At 41.4% G+C, this 12,803-nt stretch overlaps 2 protein-coding genes across 6 annotated transcripts in view; both read right to left on the bottom strand.

The window, feature by feature from the left end:
* Window positions 1-8,890, bottom strand: part of DOK7 (docking protein 7) — a 59,159-nt gene extending 50,269 nt beyond the window's left edge. The window contains exons 1-4 of one of the 3 annotated variants that reach the window (XM_032108921.1): window positions 8,443-8,887; window positions 8,271-8,316; window positions 5,929-6,174; window positions 1,951-2,151 (exon numbers count right to left, since the gene is read on the bottom strand). In XM_032108921.1, the coding sequence (XP_031964812.1) occupies window positions 1,951-2,151; window positions 5,929-6,174; window positions 8,271-8,316; window positions 8,443-8,496 (547 nt within the window). In that variant the 5' untranslated portion in view covers window positions 8,497-8,887. Of the gene's footprint in view, window positions 1-1,950; window positions 2,152-5,928; window positions 6,175-8,270 lie in introns of all 3 variants that reach the window. The other 2 variants (XM_032108922.1, XM_032108920.1) reach the window with 2 other exon arrangements.
* Window positions 8,891-10,766: 1,876 nt separating this feature from the next.
* The window catches only part of HGFAC (HGF activator), a 41,531-nt gene continuing 39,494 nt past the window's right edge, over window positions 10,767-12,803 (bottom strand). For all 3 annotated transcript variants that reach the window (XM_032109787.1, XM_032109786.1, XM_032109788.1), the window contains one exon: window positions 10,767-12,476. In XM_032109787.1, the coding sequence (XP_031965678.1) occupies window positions 12,306-12,476 (171 nt within the window). In that variant the 3' untranslated portion in view covers window positions 10,767-12,305. The remainder of the gene's footprint in view (window positions 12,477-12,803) is intronic.

Genomic DNA, 12,803 nt, shown 5'->3' with positions numbered 1-12,803 from the left:
CACTACTTGTTTGCTTCAAGAATTCCAGAGGACTGAGGTAAAAGAGTCAGATACCTGAAGAAAGATGGTATTTCTCTTTACCAACACACTTCTGTCAAGAATAACCAGGGTTATATTTTTCTTTAGGTTCTATTTTCAAAAAGCATTTTCTTATAGTGGCAGTATTAAACCAAGTGTTTAGACTAAACACATGTTTAAATGTTGTAATGCCTGAGGATATGTTTGACTGCTTAGTTAAGGGCAGTAACTCCTTTAACAAGATCAGCTTCAACTTGTAAAAAGTTTCCAACTGTGACAGGCTATTTTGTACCAAAATGACTATGCTGTTCTTCTCTTTGAATGCACACATGCAGGGGGAAAGGCAAAAATACCCTTTTGTGGCAGCTGAAGAGTCTCAGCTATCAACACACACATTTCTTAAGGATGATCCACAAGGTAGTGGGTCCCTTTCCAAAGCACTTTCCTAATTCTATTCACGTGTAACCCAAAAAAAAAAAAATTATATTTTTAAAAGCATGTACACAGGAGATCTACTGATGACTTTCTGTTTCTTACCAGAAACTAGTGTAAGTTTAAGGGAGGAAAAAAAAAAAAAAAGAAAACTCACCACAGATAATTCAGGTTCCATCACCTACAGTTCCTCATTTCACAGAATCAATTAGGCTGGAAAAGACCCCTGACATAATCGAGTCCAACCTTTGACTGGACACCACCATGTCAACTAAATGCCACGTCCAGTCATTTCTTAAACACCTCTAGGGATGATGACCACCACCTCTCTGGGCAGCCCATTTCAAAGCTTGACAACCCTTTCTGTGTAGAAATTCCTCTCAAAGTCCATCCTAAACCTCCCCTAGCACAGCTTGAGGCCATTTCCTCTCCTCCTGTTCCTTGCTGCCTGGGAGAAGAGACCGATCCCCGCCTGGCCACACTTTCCTGTCAGGTCAGAAAAAGGTCAGGAACTTGGGTTTCCCACTCCATAGAAGTATGGTAACCAGAATTAACATGCAGAGCAACAGTATGCAAGTCTCAGGAAGAATATATCTGGATTTGGACCAACTCTGAAATCTTCTAATTTTTCAGTTTGTTAATTGAAGAAAGTATGCAGGTCAAACAACTTCACATCCAAACTCACAATCTGCATACCCACTTATACTCACAGATCATCAATTCAGCATGGCTTCAAACTCTGCTCATGAAATTAAAACCTTATGAATATAAACCTAATGATATGTGTTATTATACCTGTGCATTAATTAACTTTCCATTTCAGGTCTTGCATACAAACTCTATATTTTATCTGAAGCGAGAATTTGAGAAGTACTAAATTGGCCATTGGAACAAGAGATTTCTCTCCATCTAAAGGTGTATCTTAGCTACTTGGATATAGAAATTAGCTTCAGCTCGCTTGCTTTCATTTTGACCCCAAAAATCACACGGCCCCACCCCATAAAGTTACAAAGCTACTAACAGGGAAGGGACCAGACAGTTGTCTAACTTTTAGGAACAAAAAGTCCTCTATGGGATTTAGAAATTAGCCTTTACACAACGAGAACATCGATGCTGCCTGTAACCTCAAAGCTCCATATCACTTTCTCCTTAGCAAACAACAAAATAATTAATCATAATTTAATAATCTGAACATTAAACCATTTTACCTTATCTCTTGCATAACAGAAGCCATAAAAGTTCATTACCTTATTTTTGCTCTCTGTTCAATAGCAGCTTTTGACTAAACATCTTCTGGAGCGCCACAGGCCGATTTTCAGCCAGGACTCCACACAGTCACATTTCTACTGAACACCAGGGTTGAAGCCTGCTCAGAACAGGCTGCCTGTATGACAAAGTAGCACAGCTGGTTCTGCAGTCTCCACTTGAAATGAGAGTGCATTTACACTTCTGCAAAAGGCATCAAGCAACATTTAGAAGACAGGTTCCATTTGTACTTACAGAAGCCGCACCTGGTACCCCCTTCAAAGATGAATCCATTCGGGACGGCTCCATACCGACGCAGATCTGAGAGCTTCCACTGCCCCATGACACTGGGAGGAAGGTCTTTCACAAGGACAAGGATGTCATTGCAGAAATGCAGAGTAGCAGGCCCACTCTCTAGTTTTGTGCCAGGGGCTACAAACACTTGAAATCTATGAACTTTCAAATAAGGAAAAAAAAAAATTACTACAGGATATATAAGTGTTGCGTAAGTCATTCTGTTCAGCTGTGGTACTTGGACCAAGCCCTGCCCACACCATGAGAGTTTGCCATAAAGACCTGGAGGCCAGATAGCCACAGGTAAGTAGCTGTAAGACCATTACTCCCTATTATGCCAGTTTAGGGTTGGAAAAAATCCATCATATCTTGGCTTAATGCTACAAATTATTAAAGTTGCAATGCTGCATTAATTTCTCCTAAATCTTCCATGCCAACCCTATGTCAGATTAGTCAGTATCCAGCCTAGACTTCACATACCTCTTCGATCCTTGCATCATTACATGGGTTGCTTTCTGTCTCCTCCTCTAGCCTGTGTCTCTCCTTTCCTACATCCATGCACACAAATGACATGGTGCTCAAGGAATCCAAAAGCCAAGATTCAAAGAATTAAGCAAGTTCTAACCAGGCCTCTATCGCTGACTCATTTGCAACCTTTAATAAACTGCTTCACTTCCTCCCTAGCAGTAAAATGAGGAAAATTACATTTTTCCACCTTTGTGATTTTTTCAGGAGTTGGTGATGGTAGATGCCCAGACATTTAAAATTACTAGGAAACTGAGTGATTTATAGGTAACAAACACTTTTAGATGTCAGTTAATTTTTCACATTTCACATCCTGAATTTTAAATCAGTGGAGAAATAAAAAGGAGCACCTATCTCATCCAAGTTTACAAAATCCAGGTTCAAATCCCAACTCCAGTATTGCAGTATCTTTACCTAAAGTAGCAGTTGTTCTAGGCTGGTCTCCCATTTTCTTCCAGGACTAACGCATTCTGAATAATAAGTTATTGGGATCATTTCAAGAGCTCAAATCTCAGTGTTTCAAAGGGAGCAATTTAAGTGAGCAAGCATATAATTCTCAAACAATTGTTTTGACTTCCACTACTGCTCTAGTTTCTTTCATATTGTGATCAGAGACAAAAAATAAAAACAACGAAACAAAATAAAAACAAAAAACCAACAAAACAAAATAAAAACAAAAACCACAACAAATCAAGAAAAAAAAAAGGAACAACACTTGTCTTGGTAGAGGGAAGCATCGAGACTATTCTATTTCCAGGAGGAAAGAAAGCACATAGATTTGGCTTTTAGTTATGCATCAAAGATCACACAAACAGCTCCCTGCCTATGAAATCTACAGGGTAACTTCCAGATACTCTCAGCTCTTACATCCACTCTTCCTTGTTTCTTGCCCATGCTTCTTCAAGCATCACGAATTTCATCTAGGTCTGAGTCTTGCTTCTCATCTAACTACTTGCTATATTCTTAGTCACGATCCGAGCTGTAAGCCAACTCCTCATCTATGACATGCATTTGGTAAGTTCCCTAAGGCTCCAGCAGAATTAGCCACAAAGTCATTCGAGTGAAATGTGCAAGGAGACAGAGATAGATCTAACTAACCACAGCTCTACTTACAGCTCTGCCAGTAGCACTGCTAGGGAGCAAATCAATAGTCACACGATGTCCCCTTTTGGGCACGCAGTTGTTACGCAATCTGCTTAAACATAAGCTATGAAAAAGACAGCAAAACCATTGTGGTCAATAACACTCAGAAAGGAATCTTTAATGTCATTTGGACTCCTCTGCTCAGTTAACTCTGCCCAGTATTTTGCTGGCAATTAAACCATGGGAGAAGCAGCATCAAGATTCTTTCTACTTCATAAATGAGGAATGGAGCTCACTCTTCACACGATCGGTTGCAAGCTACAACAGCTGCTGAAAACAAAGAGGTCCAGCTCAAATTCTAGACCACTGTCAAAAAACAGCATACCCAAATCTGAACAAAGCCAAAGTAGAGGAAAAATAATATTTGAACATGAAGTTTTTCCATATACTGCTTTTTTGGTAAATTGGAGTTCTCTTCAAAATTCTCCCCAGCCATTCACTTCCCCTAATCTATAAAAAAAATTTTGTGAAGACAAAGCTGAGTATATCCCTGAACAAAAGGTACTACTTAAATTCATCATTTCTTCAGCCCATCTTTTCCTTTTCACAGCTATGCACTGAGCTGCAGTATGCTAACTTCTCAAAGTTGTGGGCCCAAGCACATTTCAGGATTCACATCCACCTCATCTCCTAAAAACTGAGAGAAAACAATGGGAACTCCAGTGTGAACGCCTCCATTCTGTGGTCCTCATTCAAGAACAGTGTCAACTCCTTTCACTGGTTTTTTTTTTGCTTCCCAGACTCTGAGGTCATCTCTCCCTAGCCTATTTTTATCATCCAGCCACCTTACTTTCAAGGCACACAAAGGCACCCTTACTACACTTTAAGAAAAACACCAGCCACCATCCTCTCTTCATCTACGTCTTCTCTCTTTTCTATTTCTGTCCCCTCAAACTAGACTCACTTTGACTTCATTATCCTAACTGAACATGCACTGGAAGACAAAACTCTGAAAAAAATTTCTATTCTTTGATTTATTCTCCTTCCCCTAAGCTTTTCTGCAATTGACTTTATACAAATTATTGCCAGTTCAACCAATTATTCTTGTTTTCTTCTGCATTTCTTCACCTCCACACACCACCTCTCCCACTTCACCTTTACTCCATGGCTGGACATGTCATAACCCAGTAGGCTCTATTCCTACTCATTCACATCTTTCCATGAAAAAAAACCTCTTCCCTGCTTTTGCATGTCCTCCAATCACAACCATAATTGTCACAGCCGGACTGAGGTTACTCCAGGACTGCATCAATGCAAGACCATAAAAAACAGACCTACTCTGTCATATTCAAATACTCCTTCAGCTTTTAGGACAAGTCTATGTTATATATAGATCCCAAACCTAGTTCAAAAAAAAAAAAAAAATAGCACTGGAAGACTATAGAGCTGTATCATCAAAGTGCACCAACTACTCCAGCTATTCATGCTTGTACTGTTCAGGAACCCCCTCTAACCTTTTCTGTTATGCAAGGCTCCATATTTGATAGCCCTGAGAGGTACATCCACACATCTCACTTCTGATAGTTCTAGATATTTTTACTGTAAAATTCCCAGGCCATCTTTCTACATATGTACTGCAAAGAAATGAGCCCACAAACCCAACAGATGGCAGAGCATATGTAACAAATGAAAAAGATTGCTAATGTGTGTCTCCCACACACCTACCCTCCTTCCCTAGTTATGACTAAACAAACATAAGACAGATACTATGGATTACCAACATTATCACTCTTTGTTCACCATGGTACATTTTAGAGCCGCTAATCAAGAAAGTAAAATAGAATGATGGAGAAAGGTGAAGCTAGTTGGAAAGAATGTGTCTGATTGCACTCCTTATTGCAAGAAGTCTCTTTCTGAAATGGAACACTAGCAGCAATGAGCTTTATCAGCAAACTGGGCCTGAACTGGCAAAGTTCTACTCAGGATCTCTTAATTCAGGCTCCCTCTGAGTCCCATTGCCAGAATCCCTGAGTCAATTGTAGCAACAGAAGTAGAAGTTTGATCACTTCGTTTCAAAGCTACACACTGTCAACGTCAAAATCAAAACCCCAAGTTAAGAGCTGTCATTATTCTCCATCAGTACTGGGTGGTACTGTAGTCAAAACCTATCATAAGGGATACCTGCTTTAACATCTAAGGGGGAGAACACTCTCAAATGAGTGACAATCTTGTCCTGAACTGTACCTTTTTATTTGCATTTTAGCTTCACTTTTCTTTGGTTTTTTACCCTGTGGAGGAAAAAAAAAAATAGTGTGAGAAGACAAAGGTTACCTTCCCCCAAACTGTAGCGTATTCGTACATCCCACGCATACATTGTTTCCTTGTTCTCAAATCCCAACATCACAACTTGAGAGAGACAGATGATTGCGAGGGTGTGATTCAAGCCCTCATAGGAGAGCCCAGGATCCAAGCCACAGATGTCTTCTAAGGTCATGCTGCTCCTCTCCTTATGCCCTTTTGCTCGTTCAGATTTATCCTTGTACACCAGCATGAGCAAACAGTCTAAAAGAAGCAAAACTGTCAGAGATGATGAGGCAGAGCATAGACCATAACAAAGTTCTCAGCACTCTGCTGCAATACAAAGGTGCTTTAGACAACTGCAGGATCAGCTTGAGTAAGTCAATGTAAGACTCCTATTTCTTTTCCCAGCCCACCCCCAGGTAGTTGATAGTCCTTGTTTTCAGGGAGCAAACACTGAAGGGGTGTTTCAAGGGTAATCTGCAGGCTCAGAAATAAGGAACCCAGTAATAAATCTTCCCTATTTTACTCAAAGTCCAGTGGCATTTCAGACCCTCTCCTGAGTCTGGCAGGGACTGACTCATTAATTCTGAACATTAGGAGCTATGCTGGGATGGCTGTTCACATTACAGACTCTAAAGACTGAGAGGCTATTGTTGTCTGTATTTTCATTAGAACATACTGAACCACAAATGAAATTCTTACAGTAGCTCACAGATTACCCAACCACTAAAGGGCGAGCCGACTGCATTGCAAGATTGTTACCATCAGCTCAGGTTTCCCAGTTAAATGCTACACAGCAGCCATTGCTAAAAACCATTATGTGCCATACCTTTTATTTATTTTTTAGTGTTTGCTTGTGACACCGATTGTTTTTAACCTCTTCCCAGAGGTGTTTATTACACAGTAACTATGCAGTGGAAGAAAGCAGTTCAAGTGCCACGGTCCCATGGCAAAAGCAAGCATTTCACAAGCAAACCCAAAGGCCAAGAGAAGGGGAGCGACCTCTCCCACCTTTTGCATTTCTGACAAAAGTAGCCCTCTTCCCCCTACATTCCTTTCCTATCACACAACACTCAGCTGTAGATGAAATTAATGGTCACTATCAAAGCTGCAACATCCACAGCTTAAGCTGAGCTACAAACCACAAAAGAGAAAGACCCCCATGCACCATTTTATAAATATTGGGGGGTGGTGCTCCCAGCCCTGCTGAAGTGCCCTCACAGCTCTCAGATGGGCAAGGAACAGCCAAATCTCCACACAGATGAAAAATGACTGAAAGACTGAACTGTCTGCTAACTAATGCAGAGCTTTGCATGGATCCCCAATTGTCTTTGTGCACCTGTTAGCAAAAACAGCTGCAACCACGGTATTTAAACATTCTGCAATACAGTTGTGCGTCTGAAGAAAGAATGACTATGGTTTGCATACCAAGCAAAGCAAATCACCAGGGGCTTTTTGTATAAACCTGGCTAATTTAACTACAATAAAAAAAGTTTTTTTGAGGAATAAGCTACATTATCAGTCAGGCTCCCTCATCTACCCTTTCAAACTTGGCTTACTCAGGCTAGAAACTCAGGCCCATATTCATGGGTCTAGATACCACCAGCTCTAGGACCAGATGCCCCTTCGCACAGGAAGGTTTCACAGATTCAGATGAGATACAGGTATTTAAAACACTAAAAAATTACTGTAACAATTCAGTTAACAAAGAATTAGTAAGAAGCCTTCAGTCTTTCTAGCAAGAGCCTAGAAAAGCTGCCATAATCCATTCTGCAGCAATGCAATTCACATTTTCTAAGTGTAGGCAACATTTAGCCCTGGAAAGATACACTTTTGGGCCCAAATGTTTTCCCTGTTGGGAATAGATGGGGAAACCTGAAGCCTACTTTTCCCTGTGCAGCAGTAAAACATCAACTCTGTGTAACGTTTTCAATTTCCCCTTCAGGAACATGGAAACGATCTTATTTTTTTTCTTCCTTAATTCAAAATGTCATTTTATTTTTAAATTGAAGTGAAATTTTCTGTCAAAACACTGATCAAAAATAACTACCGAGCTTACAGTGCCAGCTTTTTTTTTTTTACAGCCAGCAATCACCCTGAAGAAATAAGTTCCCCCCCCCCCCCAAAAAAAAAACAAAAAAAAAAATTAAAAAGTGCATTTTGAACGGGCACCAAATCCTGTGGCTGTGCTTTGGAAAGTCACTTTTCCCGTTGTTTTTAGCCAGCAGCGGAGCTCGCCCCGAGGCCGGACGCGGCTCCCGGGCAGCGCAGCTCTGGGATGGCCCCGCCGAGGGCTCTGCGGGCACTCGCCCCGGGGAACCGGGCAAGCTGCGGGACCCCGAGCCCCGTTCCCACCGCCGAGCCCCTCTTACCTGCCACCGGGGAGGGCTTGCGCAGCACCAGCCACCTGCTCTTCCACTGCAACGAGAGGCAAAGGGACAGGGTTAGCCGGGGCCGGGCAGGGGAGAGCGGGCTCTCTCCCCTCCGGGAAGGGGGCGGCGGTCGGGGACCCCCGCGGGCCGAAGGGGCGCCGGGAGCAGGGACCTTTTTTCCGTCTCTCAACTTGACGTGACCCTCCACCACCACGGAATCCGTCATCTTCAGTCATGATTCCGGACAGCTGCGCCGGCTCTCTGCGCCCGCCCCGCGCTCCGGCCGCGCGAGGGGTCACTTCCAAAATAGCTTTATTAGGGCCCCGCGCGGGCGGGCGGCCAGCGCGGCACTGCCCGGCCCCCGACCTGCCGCCTGGGGAAAGGGGTCCGGGCACCGTCTCAATAATTCTTTGTTCACATGTTTTACTTCTCGGCTGGGGGGGGGGCGGGGGATTAATTACTTTTATTATTTTTTTCCTCACGGTGTCAGAGCGCGAGGCGCGGGCCGGGGCACGCGGAGCGCCGCACCCCCGCGCGAGCCGCCTCGGCGGATCCGCTCCGGGCGCGACCCCCGCCCTGATCCGGCTCCGGACTTTGCCGCTGACCGCAGGGCCTGCTCCACGCCCGGGCGGCCGCAAAGCCCGCACCGGATTTCCTTCGTGGAGCGGAGTCCGCCTCTGGCCAGCTGAAACACCCCCTCCCCGCACCTTCCTTATAATGCCCAATTTTCACTTTTCAGAAGTATAATTACAGCTCTCCTTGGCTCCCAGAAGACAGTGCCAACTACCCCAGATAAAAATACTCTTCTCGCTTTTTTTTTTCCTTCTTTGCAATGCAACTGTCACGAGATAACAACCCGCTTACACCAAACCCAGAGCAGCTACAATTAATGGAATAAGATGTGTTAATGATGTCCTCAGATTTATTTCCACCAGCAATGGACTAATTAGAGTCCATTATTCCAAAAATACTCCTGCTGCATCTTATTTGATGGTAATTAGTTCTTCAGGTTTTTTTTAAACAGCCCTACAGCACATTTTTGTTTCAGTAGCATAATAGAAGGGGGTTTTTTAGATGTTTGTATTTATTTCTTTCCTTTGGATTGGTCAGTTTGCATGGAATAACATACAATTTAATAAAACCATCTTTTAAGTGTGTTTCATAATGAATTAGGGAAGTGTTTGTTCAACTGGCTTTGCATTCTAATTCAGTTTCAATATGGAGTTAGGAAAAACATCAGATAAAATTTCACTAGTACATTTGAGTTGGGTTTTCATTTTAACAAAGAAAAAATCACTTAAAGGGAGTGAAAAATATGGAGAATTAGTTTCCATGGGGTGATGATGCTCAACAGAAAGGCTGGAGGCAGATGCTGGAGCGCACCATAGGAATGTGACTGGTGTCAGGCTGTGAGAGGTCAGGATATCTCACATAACCTGGACATCTCCTTGCCACCCCTACTCTGCATTTATAATACAGTTGTATTATATACACTATAATACATCACCACACAGCTGATGCTCAAATGATTTTCATTTAGTTCCACCGAATCAATGCAGTAACAGTGGACAAACAGGCTGCTTTGAAAGCCACAAATTAATTTCAATGCATTCAAAGTATTCAAATTAGTATCAGGTGGAGATTTTTCATTTAGACCTTTAGAGCAGAAAACAGACCATTCAATATATTCTTTAAAAGTGTGTTATTGCTTGTACTGGTGTTGCTGTGTACTGATACAAGCAGCATAGATTTTGAAAACAGAACAGCTAAAAAAGCTCTGCACAAACTGTCAGAAACAACAGTCTAACACCTTTCTTATCAAACAGCCACCTTCTTTACTGCAAGAGAAGACCAAGAGAATATATAAAACACAAAACTGCAAGATCAAAACTGTGCATAGTGTGGATGGATATCAATTTCAAAGTGAAACTGAAGTCACAGAACAGATACAGACATTCAGAATGGCTCCATCTTGAGTGGAAACCTGTTCCTGATGAATCCCTTCCAAAGAAGAGTAAATAGTTCCTTCCTGCTGATGCAGTACTTGTCTTTCAGCAGCAGGTACAGTTAGTCCTGTTATATGGTCACATTCATTTCAGGGCACTAAGCAAGCCAGACTCGTACTGCAAATGGCCAGGGAGGCAGAGTCAGACAACAAGAGTCTTCAGTTTGTTTTGAAATCAAGATCCCAGAGGTGAATATCAGTTTTTAAAGCTAGTGTTTAGTGCCTCTGAAAAACAAACTAAGGGCTTTGATCTAGGGACTCCCAGTATCAATAGCTAAAAACCATGTCCAGGTGCTCACATCTGTCTACTGGAAATGTGTGTGACACTTGCGTTAAACTGGGAGCACCACCAGCTGAAATTGACCCGAACGGAGAGATTGTCGGATGCCTTCCAGCACTAAGTGCTGTTTCATCTTTCTACCAGCTCTCAACCTATAGAACAACCTACAGAGGGATTCAAAGACTTTTTCCTTTATACATAACAGACTAAGTCCAAGAAACAGAGGGTAAATGTTTTTATTAAACAGTTTACATCATTTATCTAGATTAGCATTGTTGTATATTTGTACCTACACAGATTCAGGTTTTGGTTATTTTTCCTTTAAAAGTCTCTTTTAACTGCAGATAACATTCACCACTACTAAGAAATCCATGAGGACACTTCCAGTACTATAAAACAAAAAACACATCTGAATATCTAGGCACCACTTTAAAATTTTATTATCTTAAAATGCAACTTTGCTTGGAACCCTTAAGAGAGATCATAAATGTTCACTGCCAGGGAAGAAATACATTTAACATCAACACTTCAAATGTACATATCTGACGTGGCTAAAGGTTCCCTGTAATAGGAAAAAAAAAAAAGAATTTTCCATTCTTTGTCAGACTTTTTTTCTGTTAAGTAGTTTTCTGCCTGTTTTTGCTAATACAGCTGAGTCCACAGCCTCTAAACAGCTGTATACTGTAATAATTTCTTTGATTGTTCCCATAACAATTCCATAGACCATGACAGTAAAGCCAGGGGTTTGTGATATCACCAGATCCCCAAGGAAAATGTCAAGTTGCACCCCAGCCATCCAGTTGAAAAATCTGTTACAAGAAACCTTCTTTCTGAATTATCTAAATAGTTGAACAACTTGTTAGTACAAAATCTAAGACATCTTCAAAACACTGTCAAATTAAAGAAACGTTTAGAGATTTATCATCAAGGTGAGTATTTCCATTGCTATCCTCAGGGCAAGGAGCAGATCACAGTCTGCAAAAGGTCCTGGCTGCAGCAACCTAAATCAGCTGCTCCAACTTCCAACATTTTTCAGGGAAAAACTTTGAGCTCACAGGAGGTGTTGCATTAACCTTGCTGGAAAATTGCATACCAGATTCAGCAGAGCTCTGAGGCACATTCCTGGTTTTACATCAGTGGAACATAGAAATATGTTTATATAAAAATATGCTTACATGTTTGGTTGAAACAAAACCTAAACCCTCTGGTTTCTTTCCCCAGAACTGGTTTGTTGCAGATAGCTGAGTAGCAGCTTTACCTACGTTGTTCTCTTGGTGTCTCTTGACCTGAGCTTCAAGAGATCGTTTCTCAGGGAGAGGGAATTTCATTTTTGATCCTCTTGTTTATTTTTTTATTTCAACTGATAATACAAGGACAGTGTTGTTACAGGTTGGTTTGGGGGATGACAGCTCCAACAGAAACTGCAAAATACATCAAATCACTTTTTATGTAATCCACCAAGCAGACAGAGAGTTGTAGATTTTCGTGTACTGTCTTGACACGTTTGGGGTTTTTTATTAAGACAAATAAAGACAGTCATGTATGTTGAGCAATCCACAGCCCTAGAATGCTAGATCAAGGCTGCTGAGCTGACATCAGCCAGAGCAGGCCTGCTTTTGGTGGTCTGGCTTGGAATTGCTGAGAATTACCATGACAGTTTTCATACCAGCTTATAATAAAATATTTATGCCATTTCAATAAAACCAAAAGACTCCTGAACCCTGCTTCAAATGTTAGCATATTTAATTGTTCAACTAGTTTTTCGGGGGGCTATTTTCTCATTAATCCACTTTACATAGTTTGTCACTCTTGTATATACTCCAGGTTTGTTGACTCTGCCACAGCCATCTCCCCAGCTGATAATTCCATAGAGGTAAGAGATGTCATTTTTCTCACAGGCCAGAGGTCCACCAGAATCTCCCTGCATTAAAAGTAAGTAAAGATTATCTAATTTGATAGAAAGCAGTCAGAAGAAGATCAGTTTGGCAAAACACTAAAATAGGAATGTTTGCACGTGAGATTTAAACTTAAAAAAAAAAAAAGGAAGCAGCAGTTTACTGAAGTTTCATTGTAGAAAGCATTTTTAGTCACACTAATAAAATGGTGGATTCTTTTAATTACACATTAAACAAAAGTATCAAAATACCAGATTTTGTTTAAAAATATGAAATGCTTTTAGCTTCAGACATCTACTGAAAAGTATGGTTGATTTAGATCATTTTCAAAGGAAGTGAATGAGCCTTTGAGG

The sequence above is a fragment of the Corvus moneduloides genome, chromosome 5, assembly GCF_009650955.1.
Source record: "Corvus moneduloides isolate bCorMon1 chromosome 5, bCorMon1.pri, whole genome shotgun sequence".
NCBI classification, from domain to species: Eukaryota; Metazoa; Chordata; class Aves; order Passeriformes; family Corvidae; genus Corvus; species Corvus moneduloides.
This window is presented reverse-complemented; position numbering and strand designations above follow the sequence as displayed.